Consider the following 19,149-nt stretch of genomic DNA (forward strand, 5'->3'; position numbering starts at 1 on the left):
AGAGGGTACTGTGCCTAAAGTAAATGATTTTCTCCAAGCCTGAGAGAGGTGAGACCCCTGATCACTTGACTCTACCCAGAATTCCTTTCACTTGTTTCTAAACATTTTTTGCTGCCATATGTAAACATTAAGTAATTTCTTGAATCAAACTCTCATTATCCTGGATTCCTTGTAGATGTACCATCACATTTATCTAAAGCATAAAATAAAAACAACACATAACATATATCTAAAACAAAATACACCTCTGACCTCACAGGTGACAGTTTTTATGGCAGCATCTGTCTGGATTACTTGTTAACTGGAAAATGAGTGTCATATCCCAAGAATAGGAGAGTGAGGACATAGAAAACCTCCCCAGAGCACATTTTGTGATGTGGGATTTTAGGAGGATGAAATGAACTTCCCCAAGGAGGTACATGAAAGGAAGGCCAGAGAGATTGGTACAGATACATCTCATACCTTTGTTTACAAAAAAAAAAATTCATGCTAAGTTGCTGACAAACTTGCAAAACATCAACCACTCTTTCTTGTTGTTTAGTTGCTAAGTTGTGTCCGACTATTTGCAACCCCATGGACTGCAGAACACCAGGCTTTCCTGTCCTTTACCATCTCCTGGAGCTTGCTCAAACTCATGTCCATTGAGTCAGTGATGCCATCCAACCATCTCATCCTCTGTGGCCCCTGTCTCCTTCTTTCCCCAATCTTTCCCAGCATCAGGGTCTTTAACAGTGAGTCGGCTCTTCCCATCAAGTGGCCAAAGTATTGGAGCGTCAGCTTCAACATCAGTCTTTCCAATGAGTATTTAGGGTTGATTTCCTTATATTGCAAAATGTCAACTACTCTTTCCAGTTCTCCCTAACAGTATCCGTTCCCCCCTCCCGATTCTTTCCTCCCTACAGACATGTTTTCCCTTAAGTCGCAGAGCCATGGGACAGGGCGCCAGTGCTGGTTGCTGACTTCTGCGTGTTGGCACTGTTTTCTGTGCAGCCAGCCCTGTTTCCGGCGGGGTTCCCTTCGGCCTCCCTGCTTCTGCAGAAACCTCTCTCTCTGGACCGCCTGGCCAGCAGCAGTTTCCAGGCCGCTGCTCTATACTTCTTTGAAATGAGGTTGTAGAGGATGGGGTTGATGGAGGCGCTCAGATAGAAAAGCTGCAGAGCAACGATGTTAAAGTACTGAGAGAAGTGCATCATCTGGGAATCCTCGGTATTTATGTAAATGATTCTGCCAACGTGGAAAGGCAACCAGCAAACTATAAACGCCAGAACCACCACCACTGCAAACCAAAACACAGGCACCAGAATTAGCTAAAGCATCCGAAAACAAGAGTTCCCACTGAAACAATAATTAACAGCAGGATAAATAAAACTCTTGCCTAGCCAGATCCCCACCCCAGAAAAACTACCAGGTTACAGGCAGCATCCATGTTTGGTTTGAAATTGAATATTTGAGAACATCCAACAACAACTGAACATTCGGCTCATACATGCCCTAGCCAGGATGGACATAAACTAGAGAGAGTGATTTCTACTGACAAGTAGAAACCGTTTCTTTCCACAAACCTATTTCAGAAACATGTTCTCTGTTTTCCGTTGAAAAGAATTATGCAACGTCTGTACGATCTTTATTTATTTATTTATTTTTTGATATGGGCACTATTCACTTTAGTCCTCAGGATAATATAAGATTTAGTAAAGAAACTTTATCTTAACGTGAGGTATCCCGTCTTCTCCAGGGTTCTGTGAATAATTCCACATTTGCGGCATCTAACGGACACAGGCAGTGGGCTTAAGAGCCTGCAATCATTCATCTTGGATCAGTCTAGCTCTCTGCTCACAGAGGCTTTGGAAAATAATAGTTATTTACCAGACCCGGATATCCCACCGTTAGGGGGGCTCCCTGGGTGACACAGAGCTCCTAGAAGACGGGAGATGGTTTTCTACAGAGACTGGGGAGACAAGGTGGGGTCGAACCACAAAAGGAAGCGTGGCCAGAAGGGGTGCTGAGGGCTGGGAGATCCGGGGAAGGGGCACCGCGTGGTCGGGGTGTTTGGAACAGAGGCGGCGCCACTTACGCAGGACGCGGACCGTCTGCCGGTGGCCCTTCTCCCGGCCGGAGGTGGCCGGGCCTCGCAGCTGCCCGCGGCTCCTCCACAGCTCGCGCCCGATGAGCCCGTAGAGGACGCTGAGGCATAGGAAGGGCAGGAAGAAGTAGGCGGTGGTGACCCACAGCATGACGCGCAGCGCACCCAGCTGCGCCGGGCTCGGCCGGCACTCCCGGCTAAACAGCGCGGCGGCAGCTGCTTCGGGCCCCGACGGCGGGGGCCGCGGGGAAGCCTGAGAGGACCCCAGGAAGGGCGGCGGCAGCGGCGGCAAGGGGGAGGGCCGCGCGGTGCCGTTTAGGTCCCGGAGCGCATCGTGGCCGGCGTCCTGCTCGACGCCCACCAGAAAGAAGAAGGGCCCGGCGGAGAGCAGCGCCACGGCCCAGAGCGCGGCGATGAGCGCGCGGACGCGGCGCCGGGTGACCAGGACGCGCGCCCGGAGCGGACGGCAGACGGCCAGGTAGCGCTCCACGGCGAGCGCCGTCATGTGCAGCAGCGTGGCGTAGGTGCAGCCCTCGCCCACATAGAGTGAGAGGCGGCAGAGGAGCTGCCCGAACACCCAGGGCCGCGAGCGCCACAGGCGGTACAGGTCGAAGGGGAGCCCGAGCAGGATGAGCAGATCGGACACCGCCATGCTGCCCAGGTATAAGTTGGTGGTGGTCCGCATGTCCCGGTAGCGCCCGATCAGCAGCACGGTCACCACGTTGCCGCTCACCCCGACGGCGAACAGCCCCAGGCACACGGCGGTCACGGGCACCAGCGCCCCCAGGGGGAAGGGCGAGCAGCGGCGCTCGTCGCACGGCAGCAGCGCGGCCCACGGCGCCTCCCCGGCGCCCCGCGAAGCGTGGCTGCGGTTCCCGGGGCTGCCCATGGGCGCGGCGCGCGGGGCGGACGCACGGAAGCTCGCGGGGTCCCGGGGGCAGGGCCGGGTGCCTAGCGCCTGGCCCCGCAGCGAAAGCGCTTCCTTCGGCGGTCGGCGCGCGCAATGCGCGTGGCGTTCCCGCCGCCCGCACGGCTCGAGCCCCGCTGCAGCGCGCGCCGGAACGCGATTCCGCGGTGTCCGCTTTGAGGGCTGCCGAGCAGGTGGCGCGCAGTCCCCGCCCCTGGCCGCCGCCCTGCCCGCTCCGGCCCCGCAGGCGCTCCCGCTCCCCGGCCCGTCCTGTTCCAGGCGCTTCCCTCCCCAACTGAGCGCGGGAGGCGGCAGCCCCGGACGACGCCTGCCCCGACGCGGGAAAGAGATTTCTGAGCCCCCAACCACGTAGGTTACTGCACCCAGCGGAGTGCGGTCGCTTTTTTGGGGTTGGGTTCTGAGAGGGACCTTCTGAGGGACCTCGGCTGGTGGCTGCGTCTTGACGGCCTGGGAGGGAGCCGCAGGACCAATAGCGGGAGAGGAGCTTAGACCAGAATCTAGAGCCCCTCCTGGGTTCTGGTGGTGGCTCGACAGCCGAGTCATCTCAGATCAGCCCCAGCCTGAGGGGGCAACAGCCAGTTCTCCTCTTTCGTAAATTTTCAAATGGTGATGGAGTTGACCAAGTAATCTGAACTATCTCTTATGACTGAAATCTATGGACATGACCATGTCTACTCATTTTAAGGGGCTTCCCTGGTGGCTCAGACGGTTAAGAATCCGCCTGCAATGCGGGACCCCTGGGTTCGATCCCTGGGTTTGAAAGATCCCCTGCAGAAGGGAATGGCAACCCACTCCAGTATTCTTCCCCGGGGAATTCCAAGGACAGAGGAGCCTGGCGGGCTGCAGTCTATGGAGTTGCAGAGTCGGACCCCACTGAGCGACAGTCACACAGGAAGAACTAATATCCTGGGGGAAAGACTGAAAACTGAGTCATGAGTCCATTCATTGTGGTCTTGATGACAGTAGCTGACGCTGAGAGCTCAGGATGTGTCCGGTGCTGTGCTTTCCGTTTAATTTTCGAGTCATTGGAACTGAGTTCTTTGTTTGTGGATGGACACCGTCTAGCGATTTTTCCATCCTTCCAACCGTGGTTTAAACCCTCAACTTCTTTTTCCCGAGTTCCCTTCCTCTTCCTGGAACTGAAAGCAGGCTTTGCTCTAGCCTGGCTTCCCCTGCTCAGCTCAGCCCTCCGGAGGAGGGGTACCGGTCACCGCCCTCATCATCAGTGTCCCCGTCCTCCTAAAACCTATCTTTAAATCTCACCTCCTCACACTGTGCCCTCTCCAGCCCCTCCCCCTCATTCCCAGGAATTTTGGTGTCTGACCTTCATTTTCTCAAGAGCTCCTGATAATAATAAAATTCACACCCCTACAAAATTCCTCTGCCTCTCCTTTCTATCCGTGGTCTTGTCCTCCACCCAGCCTCAGGCAGTGGCCCCTGTGAAACACATCCCTTATGCCTTATTGTTCCCAGGGGCTTGCCTTCATCTCAGTTTCAGCCACCCCAGATTCTAACCTCCACCCCCTGTATGTCTAGCTCACTTTCTCTGATACCTCCTGCAGTTCTTCAACTGCAGGAGTTCAGTGGGAATTGCATTCAGCCTCTGCTCCACCCTATCCCTCACGAGCCCCAGGTTCACACTTCCCGACTATAACGAATTTAAACTCCAAGAGCAATACTAATGGCTTCCAAGAAAACACTCTCAACGCCTGTGCTCTTTTCTTTCTGGTCTCCTTGGCCAGAGTAACCCTGGTGAAGCTGAACTCTCTGCTTACTTTGTGCAGACTTCCAAGTACCTTGAGTAGAGTTGCATCTCTTGAAATTCACAACCTTTAGCTGGGGGCTTAGTTTTCTCCCACCATCTTCATCCTTATCCTATTTCATTTGCTTTTCCCACCCTCCAGACCACTCTGTACATCCTCCTCTCTCCTTGATCCTCAAGACTTCCTTCCCATCCTCACGCTCAGGTGGTGACCTTGTACTTTAATTCCTGGGAAGAATAGAAACAGCTGGAATAGAACTCCATGCTCCCATCACCACAGCCACCATCCCCCCAATCCCCAGACAGATGAATGAATGGATGTTGTTGTTCAGTCACCCAGTCTGCCTCTTTGAGACCCCATGGACTGCAGCACTCCAGGCCTCCCTGTCCCTCACTATCTTCCAAAGTTTGCCCAAGTTCACTTCCATTGCATCGGTGATGCCATCCAGCCGTCTCATGCTCTGACACCCTCTTCTCCTTCTGCCCTCAATCTTTCCCAGTATCAGGGACTTTTCCAATGAGTCAGCTGTTCACATCAGGTGACCAAAATACTTGACCTTCAGCTTTAGCATCAGTCCTTCCAATGAGTATTCAGGATTGATTTCCCTTAAGACTGACTGGTTTTGATCTCCTTGCTGTCCAAGGGACTCTCAGGAGTCTTCTCCAACATTACAGTTTGAAGGCATCAATTCTTTGACACTCCGCCTTCTTTACGGTTCAGCTCTCACAACAGTATGTGACCACTGGGAAGACCATAGCCTTGACTGTATGGACCTTTGTTGGCAGAGTAATGCCTCTGCTTTTCGATACACACACCCCCTTCCACTCCCTGGACAGATGAATGAGTGGATGGTACTTGTACCTGAACTCAACTCTGCCACTCGGCACTTCATTCACCTCCTCAAAATCCTAGAAATCACTCTGGAAGTTCTCTCTCACACGCGTCATTAGATTTTCCTCCCTTTTCTGGATCGTTTCCATGTTTTCAGCAAAACTCAAAAGAGTGTCTGCATCCACCGTCTCCCCTTTTCCTCCCTTCCCCCTCCCTCTCTGCCTAAGCAGTGGAAATGTAATTTCTCCATCTCTAGTTGATCTGAACTCTCCCTTACTCCCTTGGGTGGCAAGAAACAATTATCTAGCCTTCGTAAAGCATTGTCCGGTTGAATGAATTAGACAGCCCCTCTCAGCAGTGCTCAGCCCTCTTCTCTCTGATGGCTTCCTCCTTCTGCCCCGTCTTTCCCTAAGAGGGCCCAGGTGGGCGGGAAGTGAAGGTCAGGTGGCTTAAAGGGCCTTAGGAAACCAGGGAGGGAGGGGGGTACCTAGCTTTGTGTTGGTTCCTAGGGGGCTGGCATTTGCTGAACTCCAACTTGTCCAAGGGTCCTCATCCCTCTTGGTCACCAGGCGCTCTGCTGACCTGAAGGCAGAGGTCTGTGGCTCGTGAAACTGTGGTCTTTTTCTTTGACTCCCGTGATGCTCCCAGGAGCACATAGGTACCAGCTGGTAGGTACCAGCTGTCGGCTGTCACAGGCTACAGCCCCCCCAAGTCTCTGTCCTTGGGTCCTTTCTGCTCCTTGGCCTGGTGGTCTGCCCACGTCTGCTGAAAGGCTCCCTCACCCATCTCCGCCACATGACAACTCTGAGAAAGACCCACTGGGGCTCAGAGCATGTCTGCACATCAAGCTCACAAAAGCCAACTCTCCATCTCGTCTGTACTGCACAGCTCCATTCAGACCCTCCCCTGCGCTGTTATATTTTCTCTGCGGAGCTTATGACCAACTGACCTGCTGCTAAATCTACTTAGCTGTTTGTTATCTGGCCCCCTCCATCTCCCGACATCACATGCGCCGGAAGACAGGATTTCATCTTTCCCTAGTGCCTGGTACCAAGTGAGAATTCAATAAATATTTTTTAATCTCAGAGCATGAATAAGCCTTTCCAGAATAGGGCACCACTATTTTCTTTACAATTCCCAGCAGTTGAGAACCGTACTCTGATTACAGGGGCTGTTCAGCAAGCACTCCTTGATAATCTGGTTGGAGATAGAATACTGATATGGAGAATTAGATTCATGGACAGATTTTTATTATGTTTTAGTATGACTTGGCCTCTGGGGAAGATCTGAACCCTATTATGATGGCTTGGCCTTCCATGTTTTAGGAAGAAATGGGACCAGATATCTGAAGAATGACTAAACCCTCTTTCTACTTTGTATTTCTGAGCCATCCACCAGCTCATGAGGTTGGCTGTATTTCATTGGAGGAGAGGGAGAATTTTCAGTAGTCCAGGTGTGTGGCTACCCTCCACCTCTACCAAATGTGAAGTATCTACCTTCACATTTGCTGCTTGTGTGGGGCAAAACCGAGCCTAGGTCTGACCCAGTTCTCCCCCTGCTTCCCTGGAAGCTGGTGTCCTTAATAGGCATTTTGCCCCTGGCTGGAAGCCTCATAGGCTGGAATGTTCTGGAAAAAAAAAAAAGCTAACTTTGTGCTATGTGTGAGGCGCATTTTCAAGTACCTGCATATGGTAACTCATTGAGTCTTTAGCCACAGCCTTTTGAGCGGGTGCTTTCAGCATGTCCATTTTACAGATGAGGAGACCAAGGCACAGAGAAGCTGCCTTAGGTCACGCAGCCGGTGAGCGTCTGCTTCCCAAGGCCGAAGGCACGACCTCTGAGCCAGGGCCTCTCTCTTGGTAGGCCATAGCACAACCAGTCTTAGGAATGGTTCCTGTGATCAGCTTCTGCTCGGAAAGTATCTTTTAGTTCGTATTCTATAAACCAGATTTTTGTGGACAAATGGAAACAGAAGGTTTTTTTTTTCAGTTGAAGTATAGTTGATTTGGGGTCTTCCCTGGTGGTTCAGCAGTAAAGAAAATCTGCCTGCAATGCAGGAGACTTGGGTTCGTTCTCTGGATGGGGACAATCCCCTGGAGAAGGAAATGGCAACCCACTTCAGCATTCTTGCCTGGGAAATCCCATGGACAGAGGAGCCTGGCGGGGTATAGAGCAGGGGGTCACAAGAGTGGAACATGACTCGGCGACTAAACCACCACCATAGCTGATCTACCAGGCTGCGTTAGCTTCTCATTTACAGCGCCATCTCCCGTGCTCCTGGAGCCCTTGTAGGGTTGAGTCATCACTGAGCAGGCTCCTGCCACTCACCTGCACCTCACTTGGGAGCTGCCCTCAGGCTGCAGCCTCTCCCATCTGCACAGGTTCCTGGAGACGGCGCCACAGCAACCCAGCCTGGTCCTCAGGCAGAGTGAGGGTTCGGCGTGGAGGCTCTCCACCCGCTGCAACAGAGTAGAACCTTTGTATTCTGCTGCTGCTGCTGCTAAGTCGCTTCAGTTGATGCGACTCTGTGCGACCCCATAGACTCTCCAGGCAAGAACACTGGAGTGGGCTGCCATTTCCTTCTCCAGTGTGTGAAAGTGAAAAGTGAAAGTGAAGTTGCTCAGTCGTGTCCAACTCATAGCGACCCCATGGGCTGCAGCCTACCAGGATCCTCCGTCCATGGGATTTTCTAGGCAAGCGTACTGGAGTGGCTTGCCATTGCTTTCTCCATTTGTATTCTATTACAGGTTAATCACTAAAGAGATGTTGCCTGGAAACGTAAATGGCCCACCTCTAAGGAGCCCTGCCTCCCAGGTAATGAACATTAAGCTAAAACACCTTTGGGTAGTTGAACCACCCTGACCAGGCCCACCTATGAATGACTCAAGGGAGGAAGAAATGAACACATCCCCTTTGGAGGCTCAGCTGGAACCTGACATATTTGTCTTTACTTCCTACACTTTTAGCTAAAGAGAAGCCTGAATTCTGACTCGGGCAAGATGACTCCCCGGCTTCTTGGTCAGCTGGTTTTCTGAATAAAGTTGCTCTATTGATTTGGCCCGTCGTGTGGCGAGCAGTACCAGCTTGGACTTGATAACAAATTTTGGTGCAGTCCTCCAGGAGCCTTGCTACTCATGGCTAGCTGGTCCCCTTTGGGGAATTTTCGGGTAAGGCCCTAGCAACTGCTAGGACCACTTGTCTTGAAAATCTTCCCCTCAAAATGCCCCAGAATGGCTCTGGCTGCCCCAGCGCTTGGCAGTTGGGGCAGGGAGTCAGCATTTGGAGGCCGACAGGCTCCATATGGTAGGGTGAGTTGCTCTGGTGTATACAGCCAAAAAATTTCTTTCCTCTGTGTTTGGGGCCTTTTTCCAGAATAAGCCAGTTTGTTTGTATGTGAGTGGGGAACCCTGTTGTAGAAAGGAAGGCTGTTGGGCTTTCATCTGTTTTGTGAGCCCGTTCATTTGTTTCTTGGGGTGCTAGTGTTCGTACATGCTGTTTGTGCCTTTTTTTTTTTTTTAAGTTACTCACCTTTTATTGTTCCAATTCTAGTATATGTGCTGCCGAAGCGAGCACAGTTACTCACCTTTTAATTGAAGGATAATAGCTTTACAGAATGCTTTGTTTGTCTTGAATTTCTGTCTTTCAAAACGGAGAATGTTTCAACTATCCCTGAAGAAAGTCCTCTGAGGTGCATTTTGGATCTGATTACAGCTGTGAACCCATGAGTGAGAGGAAGATATTTTATTGAAACAGCGTGTGGCCACAGTGCCTCTTAGGATCTCCAGGAGGGGTTGAGGCAGGGTTATCTGGGGACCCTGGGCACCTTGTACTGCTATCCTTCTGTTGATTAGGTCATTTAGGGTCTCCTACATCACTGGCATATGTAAAGCCCCCAAGACCAAAATTGAGGGTTTATTTAGATTTTCTGATTGTCCTTTGGGTTTTTTTTTTTTTTAATTTTGCATGATACTGTTTCCCCATTTATAGCCAGCCCGCTTTTGTGATATTTAAAATTTTTTTTACTGATGTCAAGTGGAGGTAAGGAACAGGAAAAAAAAGCAAAGAGAAAACAAAGTCTTTTTTTGTCCAAGAGTGGGATATTCCCGGGAAGAAGAGAAATCTTCCACTTGGTTCCTAAAATTACTGAAAGCTACAAATAGAAATAGATGTGTCTTTCCCAAAATATTAGTAAGGGGTTTTGCCGTCTAGACAGATAGGATTTATTCTGACAGAAACCCAATTTGAATTCACTCTCTTTTGTAACTGATGGATTATACAATGTTATACCTGATTCATGACTGAAATTTTGGAATGGGAACTATGTTTGTTTGTACATGTTATAGATGTCTGGCATTGCCAGAATTAATTTGTAAAAGAATTTAATTGACCTAAAGGAATTTAGGCTTCCCTGGTAGCTCAGCTGGTAAAGAATCCACTTGCAATGTGAGAGACCCTAATTTGATTCCTGGGTCGGAAAGATCCCCTGGAGAAGGGACAGGCTACCCACCCCAGTATTCTTGGGCTTCCCTGATGGCTCAGATGGTAAAGAATTTGCCTGCAATGTGGGAGACCTGGGTTTGATCCCTTCATTGGTGAAGATCCCCTGGAGAAGGGAATGGCTACCCACTCCAGTATTCTGGCCTGGAGAATCCCCATGGACAGAGGAGCCTGGTGAGCTGGTCGCAAAGAGTCAGACATGACTGGGTGACTTTCACTTTCAAAGGAATTTAAGTGCTTAAATAAATACTCAAATGGTTTTTTTTAAAACACTGGCCAGAAGGAATTTCAGGTTCATGTGACCTAGGAAATATTCAGTACTGAATTAATGTCTGGTATTAAAGTTAGCTTAAGCTTGTTGGTTTGATTAATACATGTTTTAGGTCATCAACATCAAATACATTACTTTTTATTGTGCCTAGGTTTGCTAGAAATCAAATACTGAAAGACCTTATTATTCCTATTACAGCAAGAAAAATAATAATATGACAAAGCTTTTAAGTAAATAAAATAGAGATAAATGAGGTAAGAGTAAGAGGTAAACACTGCAGAATAGCTGGGGCTTCCCTGGTGGCTCAGATGGTAAAGCATCTGCCTGCAGTACAGGAGACCCGGGTTTGATCCCTGGTCGGGAAGATCCCCTGGAGAAGGAAATGGCAATCCACTCCAGCACTCTTGCCTGGAAAATCCCATGGACAGAGGAGCCTGATAGGCTACAGTTGGTGAGTCGGAGACGACTGAGTGGCTTCACTTCCACTTTCTTCCCCTGGCAGCTCAGCTGTGAATCAGCCTGCCAGTGCGGGAGACATAGGTTTGATCCCTGGGTTGGGAAGATCCACTGGAGAAAGAGCTGGTAAACCACTCCAGTTTTCTTGCCTGGGAAACCCCATAGACAGAGGAGTGTGGAGGGACTATAGTCCATAGGGTCACAAGAGTCAAGACATGACTTAGCGACTAAACAACAAATAGGAATAATTATGTTTTGGGAATGTCTATCTAAAATAGTTTCTCCAGATTTATGTAACTTGAAATTCAACAAAGTTAAATGAAGAGGATCCATTGAATATCTGGGTCATTTCAAATGGGATAAAATATTAGGACATTAATTGCTGGGCATGTCTCAGTTTACCTACCTTTGCCTTCTTAGGAGAGAAAGACTAAAGCTCAAGGGTGTCAGCTAGGAAATGCTGTATGACAGTTTCCAATTACTCGCTTCTTGGTTTTTCACTAGAGGTGAAGGTTTTAAGGTTCAGAATTGCAAGGTAACATTTCAGCATGCAAAGATATAGGACATGTGTTTTCAGCAAAGAAGGTATGAGGAATGAAAATGCATTTTGCTAAAGCAAAAAAAGTGGTTTTGTCTTAGAGATGACTGTTTCTTTTTAATAACGTAAGTTTATTTTTAAAATTTTGGCTACACTGGGCCTTCATTGTAGCATGTGGGCGTCTCTTGTTACAGAGTGTGGGTTTAGTTGCCTTGTGGCACTGACCAGGGATCGAACCTACCTCCCTTGCATTTGAAGGTGGATTCTTAACCACTGGACCACAGGAAAGTCCTGAGCTGATTGCGTCTGAATGGAAAAGAAAGTGAGGGATATTAAAAAAATATATTAAAAAAAAAAAAGAAAGTGAGGGATAGATTAATGCAGATACAGAAATTGTAGAAGGTTCTTAGAGCAGGAACACTGAGAGAGTTTTGTGCATGGTCAGGACTGGCTAAGATAACATTGAACTGAGTTAAGAAAATGAATTTTAAAATTAATGTACAAAGCCTGAACTTCGTTCTCTAAAGAGGACAAGATTTTCTTAAGGTATTGAACTGCTTTTGATAATTGTGCATTTCCTTCAGTGTTCTGTATTTGTCATTGAGATACTTTTTTATCACTGGTTGAAACTTTTGATATTTCTGACAAACTGCCCAAAGATCAAATTCTAAATGAAGTTCATGTGACCTTAAGCTAAGGTTGAGGCTTTCCAAAGGGTCCCTGGAATACCTCAAATTATTGTCTCCATCTCAGACGAATATCAAGCTAATTAGGCTTGTTTGGTATGTTAAACTACATAAGAAGCATTGTCAAATAAATGGTGATGAAATAAATTGTATCATAGAACTTCTTAGATTGTATGTATGGGTAAATGTTAATATACACATTTTAGAAATTATGTGAGATTCCTAAAATTCTGGTATATCCTGGTAAATTATAATAGGTCATAAATTTAGTAATTATCTTGAATTGTATGTCACAGCAGTAGCCAAGTGTCTTTTCATCTGCTTTGTAATCCTAATTGGTTGATGCCAAAGCAAAAAAGTATCTTTTTAATAGTTTAGTTCAGTCGCTCAGTCGTGTCCGACTCTTTGCGACCCCATGAATTGCAGCACACCAGGCCTCCCTATCCATCACCAACTCCCGGAGTTCACCCAGACTCTTGTCCATCGAGTTGGTGATGCCATCTAGCCATCTCATCCTCTGTTGTCCCCTTCTCCTCCTGCCCCCAATCCCTCCCAGCATCAGAGTCTTTTCCAATGAGTCAACTCTTCACATGAGGTGGCCAAAGTACTGGAGTTTCAGCTTTAGCATCATTCCCTCCAAAGAAATCCCAGGGCTGATCTCCTTCAGAATGGACTGGTTGGATCTCCTTGCAGTCCAAGGGACTCTCAAAAGTCTTCTCCAACACCACAGTTCAAAAGCATTAATTTTTCGGCACTCAGCTCTTTTCACAGTCCAACTGTCACATCCATACATGACCACAGGAAAAACCATAGCCTTGACTAGATGGACCTTTGTTGGCAAAGTAATGTCTCTGCTTTTGAATATGCTATCTAGGTTGGCCATAACTTTTCTTCCAAGGAGTAAGCGTCTTTTAATTTCATGGCTGCAATCACCATCTGCAGTGATTTTGGAGCCCCCCCAAAATAAAGTCTGACACTGTTTCCGCTGTTTCCCCATCTATTTCCCATGAAGTGATGGGACTGGATGCCATGATCTTCGTTTTCTGAATGTTGAGCTTTAAGCCAACATTTTCACTCTCCTCTTTCACTTTCATCAAGAGGCTTTTTAGTTCCTCTTCACTTTCTGCCATAAGAGTGGTGTCATCTGCATTTCTGAGGTTATTGATATTTCTCCTGGCAATTTTGATTGTAGCTTGTGCTTCTTTCAGGCCAGCGTTTCTCATGATGTACTCTGCATATAAGTTAAATAAGCAGGGTGACAATATACAGCCTTGACGTACTTCTTTTCCTATTTGGAACCAGTCTGTTGTTCCATGTCCAGTTCTAACTGTTGCTTCCTGACCTGCATATAGAGATGGGAAATTGCTATTTATGGCTTTACAGCAGCTTTTGAATGACTCTGTAGCTATATTGGGCTTCCCTGGTAGCTCAGCTAGCTGGTAGAGAATCTGCCTGCAATGCAGGAGACCCTGCTTTGATTCCTGGGTCAGGCAGACCTCCTGGAGAAGGGGGAGGCTACCCACTCCAGTATTCTTGGGCTTCCCTGCTGGCTCAGTCAGTAAAGAATCTGCCTGCAATGCAGAGACCTGGGTTTGATCCCTGGGTTGGGAAGATCCCCCGGAGGAGGGCACGGCAACCTAGTCCAGTATTCTTGCCTGGAGAATCCCCATGGACAGAGGAGCCTGGAGGGCTACATACAGTCCATGGGGTCGCAAAGAGTTGGACATGACTGAGCGACTAAGCACAGCACACATAGCTATGTTGTGAAGAAGCAAGATTTCATCAGGTTCAAATAGTTGTAGATAAAAAAAAAGGATTAATTAGAGATTCTAAGAATATTCATCACCTCCATTCAGTAAGAAATAGCCTGAACCATCTTCATCCTTTTCCCCACAAGATTCTGGAACTGACATGACACTGGAGAATTGTAATAGGGAAGAACCTTTGTATTCTATTACAAATTAATCACTAAAGGGATGTTGCCTATAAGCTTAAATTATATATAAATGGCTCATTTCTGGGAACCCTGCCTCCCAGCTAATGAGTATTGAGGTAAATACCTTTGTTCAGCTCACAGGAAACATCCTGACCAGGCCCACCTGTGAATGACTGCAGGCAGGAAGTAACTAACAAGTTCTCTCCAGCGGCTGGCCGGAACCAGGCAAGGTTTGACTTTATTCCCTTCCCTTTTAGTATAAAAGAAGCCTGAATCCCAACTCAGGCAAGATGGTTCTTTGGGATACAAATCTACTATCTTCTCTCTTGGTCTGCTGGCTTTCTGACTAAAGTTGCTGTTACTCGCCCCGACAACTGGTCTCTCAGTTTACTGACCTGTCGTGCAGCAAGCACTCCGAGCTTGCACTCAGTAACACAGTCAACAGGCTGACACCCCAAAGGCTGGGAGACACCTGGGGAATGGCATCGCTGAAAGCTCATTCTCTCATCGTCTGGCTTGGATCCAGGAAATTTGAGGACAAGGGCACCTGACCAGAGTACCTGCATTGTTCTGCACTTTGTCATTTAGCTTAATGAGTCATCTTGGTGCTCTTTCCAGATCAGTCAATAGGAGGCTACCTTAATCTCTTGCTATAGCTGCATATGGTATTCCATTGCATTGGGTGTACAATTTAACCAGTCTCGCACTGTTGCTCATTTAGGTCATTTCTGGTCTTTTGCTGGTACAAATGGGTCTGCAATGAATGGTGCTGTCCAATGTGTCATGTCTACAGATAAATATTTGTTAGTGGACTGCCTGCTCAAAGAGTGCAAACAGAAATTTAATTTCCCTTCATAAGGGTTGTATAGCTTAAGCTCCACCAGCACTATCTTGTTTTTCTACCATTATCAATGGTGTGTAATCAAAGCTTTGCATTTTTGCCAGTGAGAATGAAAATGGTGTTTCTGGGTTTTTATTTTATGTTTCTTATTTCATTTCCATATTTCGGAACTGACATTTTCCTTATTAGGAAGATTAGATTAGCCCTTTTCTGGGATATTAGTGCAGATATTTCCTGGTTGGCTATTGGCTCTAACTATTTTTGTTTGTTTGTTTACTGCTAATACAGAAGTCTTTATCTTTATGGCGTTAAAATGATCAGCATTTCTGTGACTTCTATGTCTTGAGGCATAATTTGAAAGGCCACCGCAAGTCCAAGATTATAAAGGAATTCTCCCATATCTTATTTATTTAGTTTCATCATTTATATTCATTTGGAATTCATCCTGGTATAAGATGTGAGATGTGGCTACCCAGTTGTACCGATATCATTTGTTTTGGTGGTTTAGTCGCTAAGCTGTGTCTGACTCTTTGGGACCCCATGGACTGTAGCCCGCCAGGCTCCTCTGCCCATGGAATTCTCCAGTCAAGACTACTGGAGTGGATTGCCATTTTCTCCTCCAGGGGATCTTCCCAACCCAGGGATTGAACCTGTGTTTCCTGCCTGGCAGGCAGATTCTTCACCCATCGTTTGTTGACTTGTTCATTTTTACTCCACTGATTTGAGGTGCCACCTTTATTAAGTACTAAATTCTTCTATGTACTTGGGTCTATGGGCTTTCTAGTCGGTTCCAAACAACTCTTTTCTGCTGGTATTATTAAGGCTTTATAACTTAGTGCACCTAGTCCCCTCTCATTGCTCTTTTTCAGCATTTTTCTATTTTTGTTTTCCCAAATGAATGACAGTTTACTTATTTACAGTAGATTTATACTGTCTTTTGAAATTTGGTGTCCCTTTAAAATGTTACTGATGATATTGTCATAAACTGTGTGTGCTCTTTCTAGAATAATGTGTACTCCCCAGATCCTTTGTAGTTTCATACTTGTCACCCCTCTGGAGTAATTTAAAAAAATTTTTTTGGTTAATTAATTAGACTGCTTCGCATCTCAGTTGTGGCACTCTGATCTTCATTCTGTCAAGTGGGCTCTAAAGTTGTGGCATGCGGGCTTAGTTACTCCTTGGCATGTGGAATCCTCATTCCCCGATCAGGGATTGAACCTGTGTCCCCTGCATTGCAAGGTGGATTCTCAACCACTGGATCACCATGGAAGTCCCCCTGAGGTCATTTTGAGCCAGATTTACAATGATTGGAATCCACGTCTTCATAGCATGACTGGATACTAAACTTCATGCTGGTTTTAAAGGTCTGAATCACATTTAGAGAATCACAAATTAATTCTATGAGTATTAGTACTTAAAAAAAGTGGAAGTCTCTCAGTCATGTCTGACTCTTTACAACCCCGTGGACTGTAGCCTACCAGGTTCCTCTATCCGTGGAATTTTCCAGGCCAGAATACTGGAGTGGATACCTGTTCCCTTCTCCAGGGGATCTTCCCAACCCAGGGATCGATCCTGGGTCTCCTGCATTGCAGGCAGATTCTTCACCGTCTGAGCCACCAGGGAAGCATTAATACATGCATTTTCCTCACATGATTTTTAGGTTGCTGTTCAGAATACAGGCTGTAAGGAAAAAGGTCTTATGCTACCCTGTATGAACTTCTTACTACACAGCTACTGTCATTGGTAAACTGAAACTGTAAAGCGTAACTTCCTTTCGAACATCACTGGGTCATCCTAGAAATGTTAAGAGTCAGACAGAGCTGGTAACTAGTGGGCAGGCCAAATCATTTAATAGCTATTAATGACACCCATTACATCATGAGAAACGCTGGACTGGAAGAAACACAAGCTGGAATCAAGATTGCCGGGAGAAACATCAATAACCTCAGATATGCAGATGACACCACCCTTATGGCAGAAAGTGAAGAGGAACTCAAAAGCCTCTTGATGAAGGTGAAAGAGGAGAGTGAAAAAGTTGGCTTAAAGCTCAACATTCAGAAAACGAAGATGATGGCATCCGGTCCCATCACTTCATGGGAAATAGATGGGGAAACAGTGTCGGACTTTATTTTTTGGGGCTCCAAAATCACGGCAGATGGTGACTGCAGCCATGAAATTAAAAGACACTTACTCCTTGGAAGGAACATTATGACCAACCTAGATAGCATATTCAAAAGCAGAGACATTACTTTGCCGACTAAGGTCCGTCTAGTCAAGGCTATGGTTTTTCCTGTGGTCATGTATGGATGTGAGAGTTGGACTGTGAAGAAGGCTGAGCGCCGAAGAATTGATGCTTTTGAACTGTGGTGTTGGAGAAGACTCTTGAGAGTCCCTTGGACTGCAAGGAGATCCAACCAGTCCATTCTGAAGATCAGCCCTGGGGTTTCTTTGGAAGGACTGATGCTAAAGCTGAAACTCCAGTACTTTGGCCACCTCATGTGAAGAGTTGACTCATTGGAAAAGACTCTGATGCTGGGAGGGATTGGGGGCAGGAGGAGAAGGGGACAACAGAGGATGAGATGGCTGGATGGCATCACTGACTCGATGGACGTGAGTCTGAGTGAACTCCGGGAGTTGGTGATGGACAGGGAGGCCTGGCATACTGCGATTCATGGGGTCTCAAGGAGTCAGACACGACTGAGCGACTGAACTGAACTGAATGACACCCATAAAAGACTCCGTTTTACCAGGCACAACCCACCAACTAGAGTGGGAACACCCAAGGCCATCAGGGAAGTTGGAAAAGGAAGTGAGAAGTTGGTCTGTGTCCTTAGAAATGTGGACTTAATGACTAGGTCAATTTAATTGACTCGATGTCCGGGATTCTCTAGTTATGTGCTATCTGTGTATCAGTCTTTAGGAATGTCTTATGGTCCCTTCTAGAGGTAAAAAAAAGTCACTGAAAATTAACCATTTTAAAGTGAGCATTTCAGGGGCTTTTATTTATTTGACTGTGCCGGGTCTCAGCTGCAGCATGTGGGATCTAGTTCCCTGACCAGGGATCGAACCTGGGCCCCCTGCATTGGGAGCATGGTTTTAGCCACTGGACTGCCAGGGACTTGTAGTATAGTCACAATGTTGCACAACACCCACCTACTTCTACCAAGTTCCAAACCATTTCCCCAATAAAACACCATACACAGTAAGCAGTTACTCCTTCTTCCAGCTCCTGGCAACCACTCATCTTTCTGTCTATATGGATTTGTGTAGTCTTGATATTTCCAAGGAATAGAATCACACATATGACCTGCTGTGTCTAGTTTCTTTCACTTAGCCTGTTTTCAAGTTTCAGCCACATTGTACTGAGTTGATCAAAAAGTTCGTTTTTCTGTAAGATGGCACGCAGAAACCCAGATGAACTTTTTAGCCAACCCAATAGCTATATTCCCTTTTTGAACAAGTGAGCTTGTCTCACCTGTGGATAAATGAGTGTTTAAGAGAATGAGTTAAACCTAGGACAGGGAGAAGGCTCAAAATGGGAATCAGTGTATCCAAGGATGAAATTTTGGAGGAAAAGAAATTAGAGCTTTGTTTGGCCTGAAATGCCTGTACCAGATTCTCTATGTACTTGGGACTACGAGCTTTCTATTTTCTGTGTATGTGTGTGGTGGTATTATAAGTTCCTAAGGCTTTAGAGTTTAGTGCAGCTAATCCTCTCTCATTGCTCTTTTTCAGGGTTTTTCTGTTTTTGTTTTGTACCAGATTCTCTTAGTCTGATTTCTTTCTGTTCAGTTTTAAGAGGACTGTGAGCTGCTTTGGATGTGGTGAGGTGTTCAGCTTGCCATTCAGGAAGTACTCAATAAATGCTATCATAAATGCAATTAAAGTTAATTATTATCTTGATTTCCTTGAGTTGAGGGCTTCTCTGGGAGACAGCAGAGGATAGTGGTCAAGTTCGGGGGCACTAGACCAGCCACACGGATTCAAATATCTAATCTTGGGTTTCTCACTTATTAGCCGTGTGATCTTGAGCAGATAATGCTCTGTGCCTCAGTTTATACTTAACGGAGCAATTAAGAGGACTGTGAAATAACTAAGGTAACACTGAATACAACACCTTTAACACACTGAGTGGTCAACAGATGCTATTACAATTTGAATGGGTTATGTGGCTTTAAAATGTTTTTGAAACTTTTCTCTTGGCAAATTTCCCACAGCATCGTGTTATCTATAAGATGAAAAATAGTCCTTATAACGTCTAAACATTTGAAGGCACCAGTGCAGACACTGAAGTTTTGCTGACCCCAACTCTTAAAATC

At 46.8% G+C, this 19,149-nt stretch overlaps 1 protein-coding gene across 1 annotated transcript; it reads right to left on the reverse strand.

Moving 5' to 3' along the window:
* Window positions 833-2,972, reverse strand: MLNR (motilin receptor). Its single transcript, XM_018056740.1, has 2 exons — window positions 2,075-2,972; window positions 833-1,276 (listed from the first exon to the last, which is right to left on the reverse strand). The coding sequence occupies exons 1-2, from the start codon at window positions 2,970-2,972 to the stop codon at window positions 915-917; spliced, it is 1,260 nt and encodes a 419-aa protein (XP_017912229.1). The 3' UTR covers window positions 833-914.

The sequence above is a fragment of the Capra hircus genome, chromosome 12 (genome assembly GCF_001704415.2).
Source record: "Capra hircus breed San Clemente chromosome 12, ASM170441v1, whole genome shotgun sequence".
NCBI classification, from domain to species: domain Eukaryota; kingdom Metazoa; phylum Chordata; class Mammalia; order Artiodactyla; family Bovidae; genus Capra; species Capra hircus.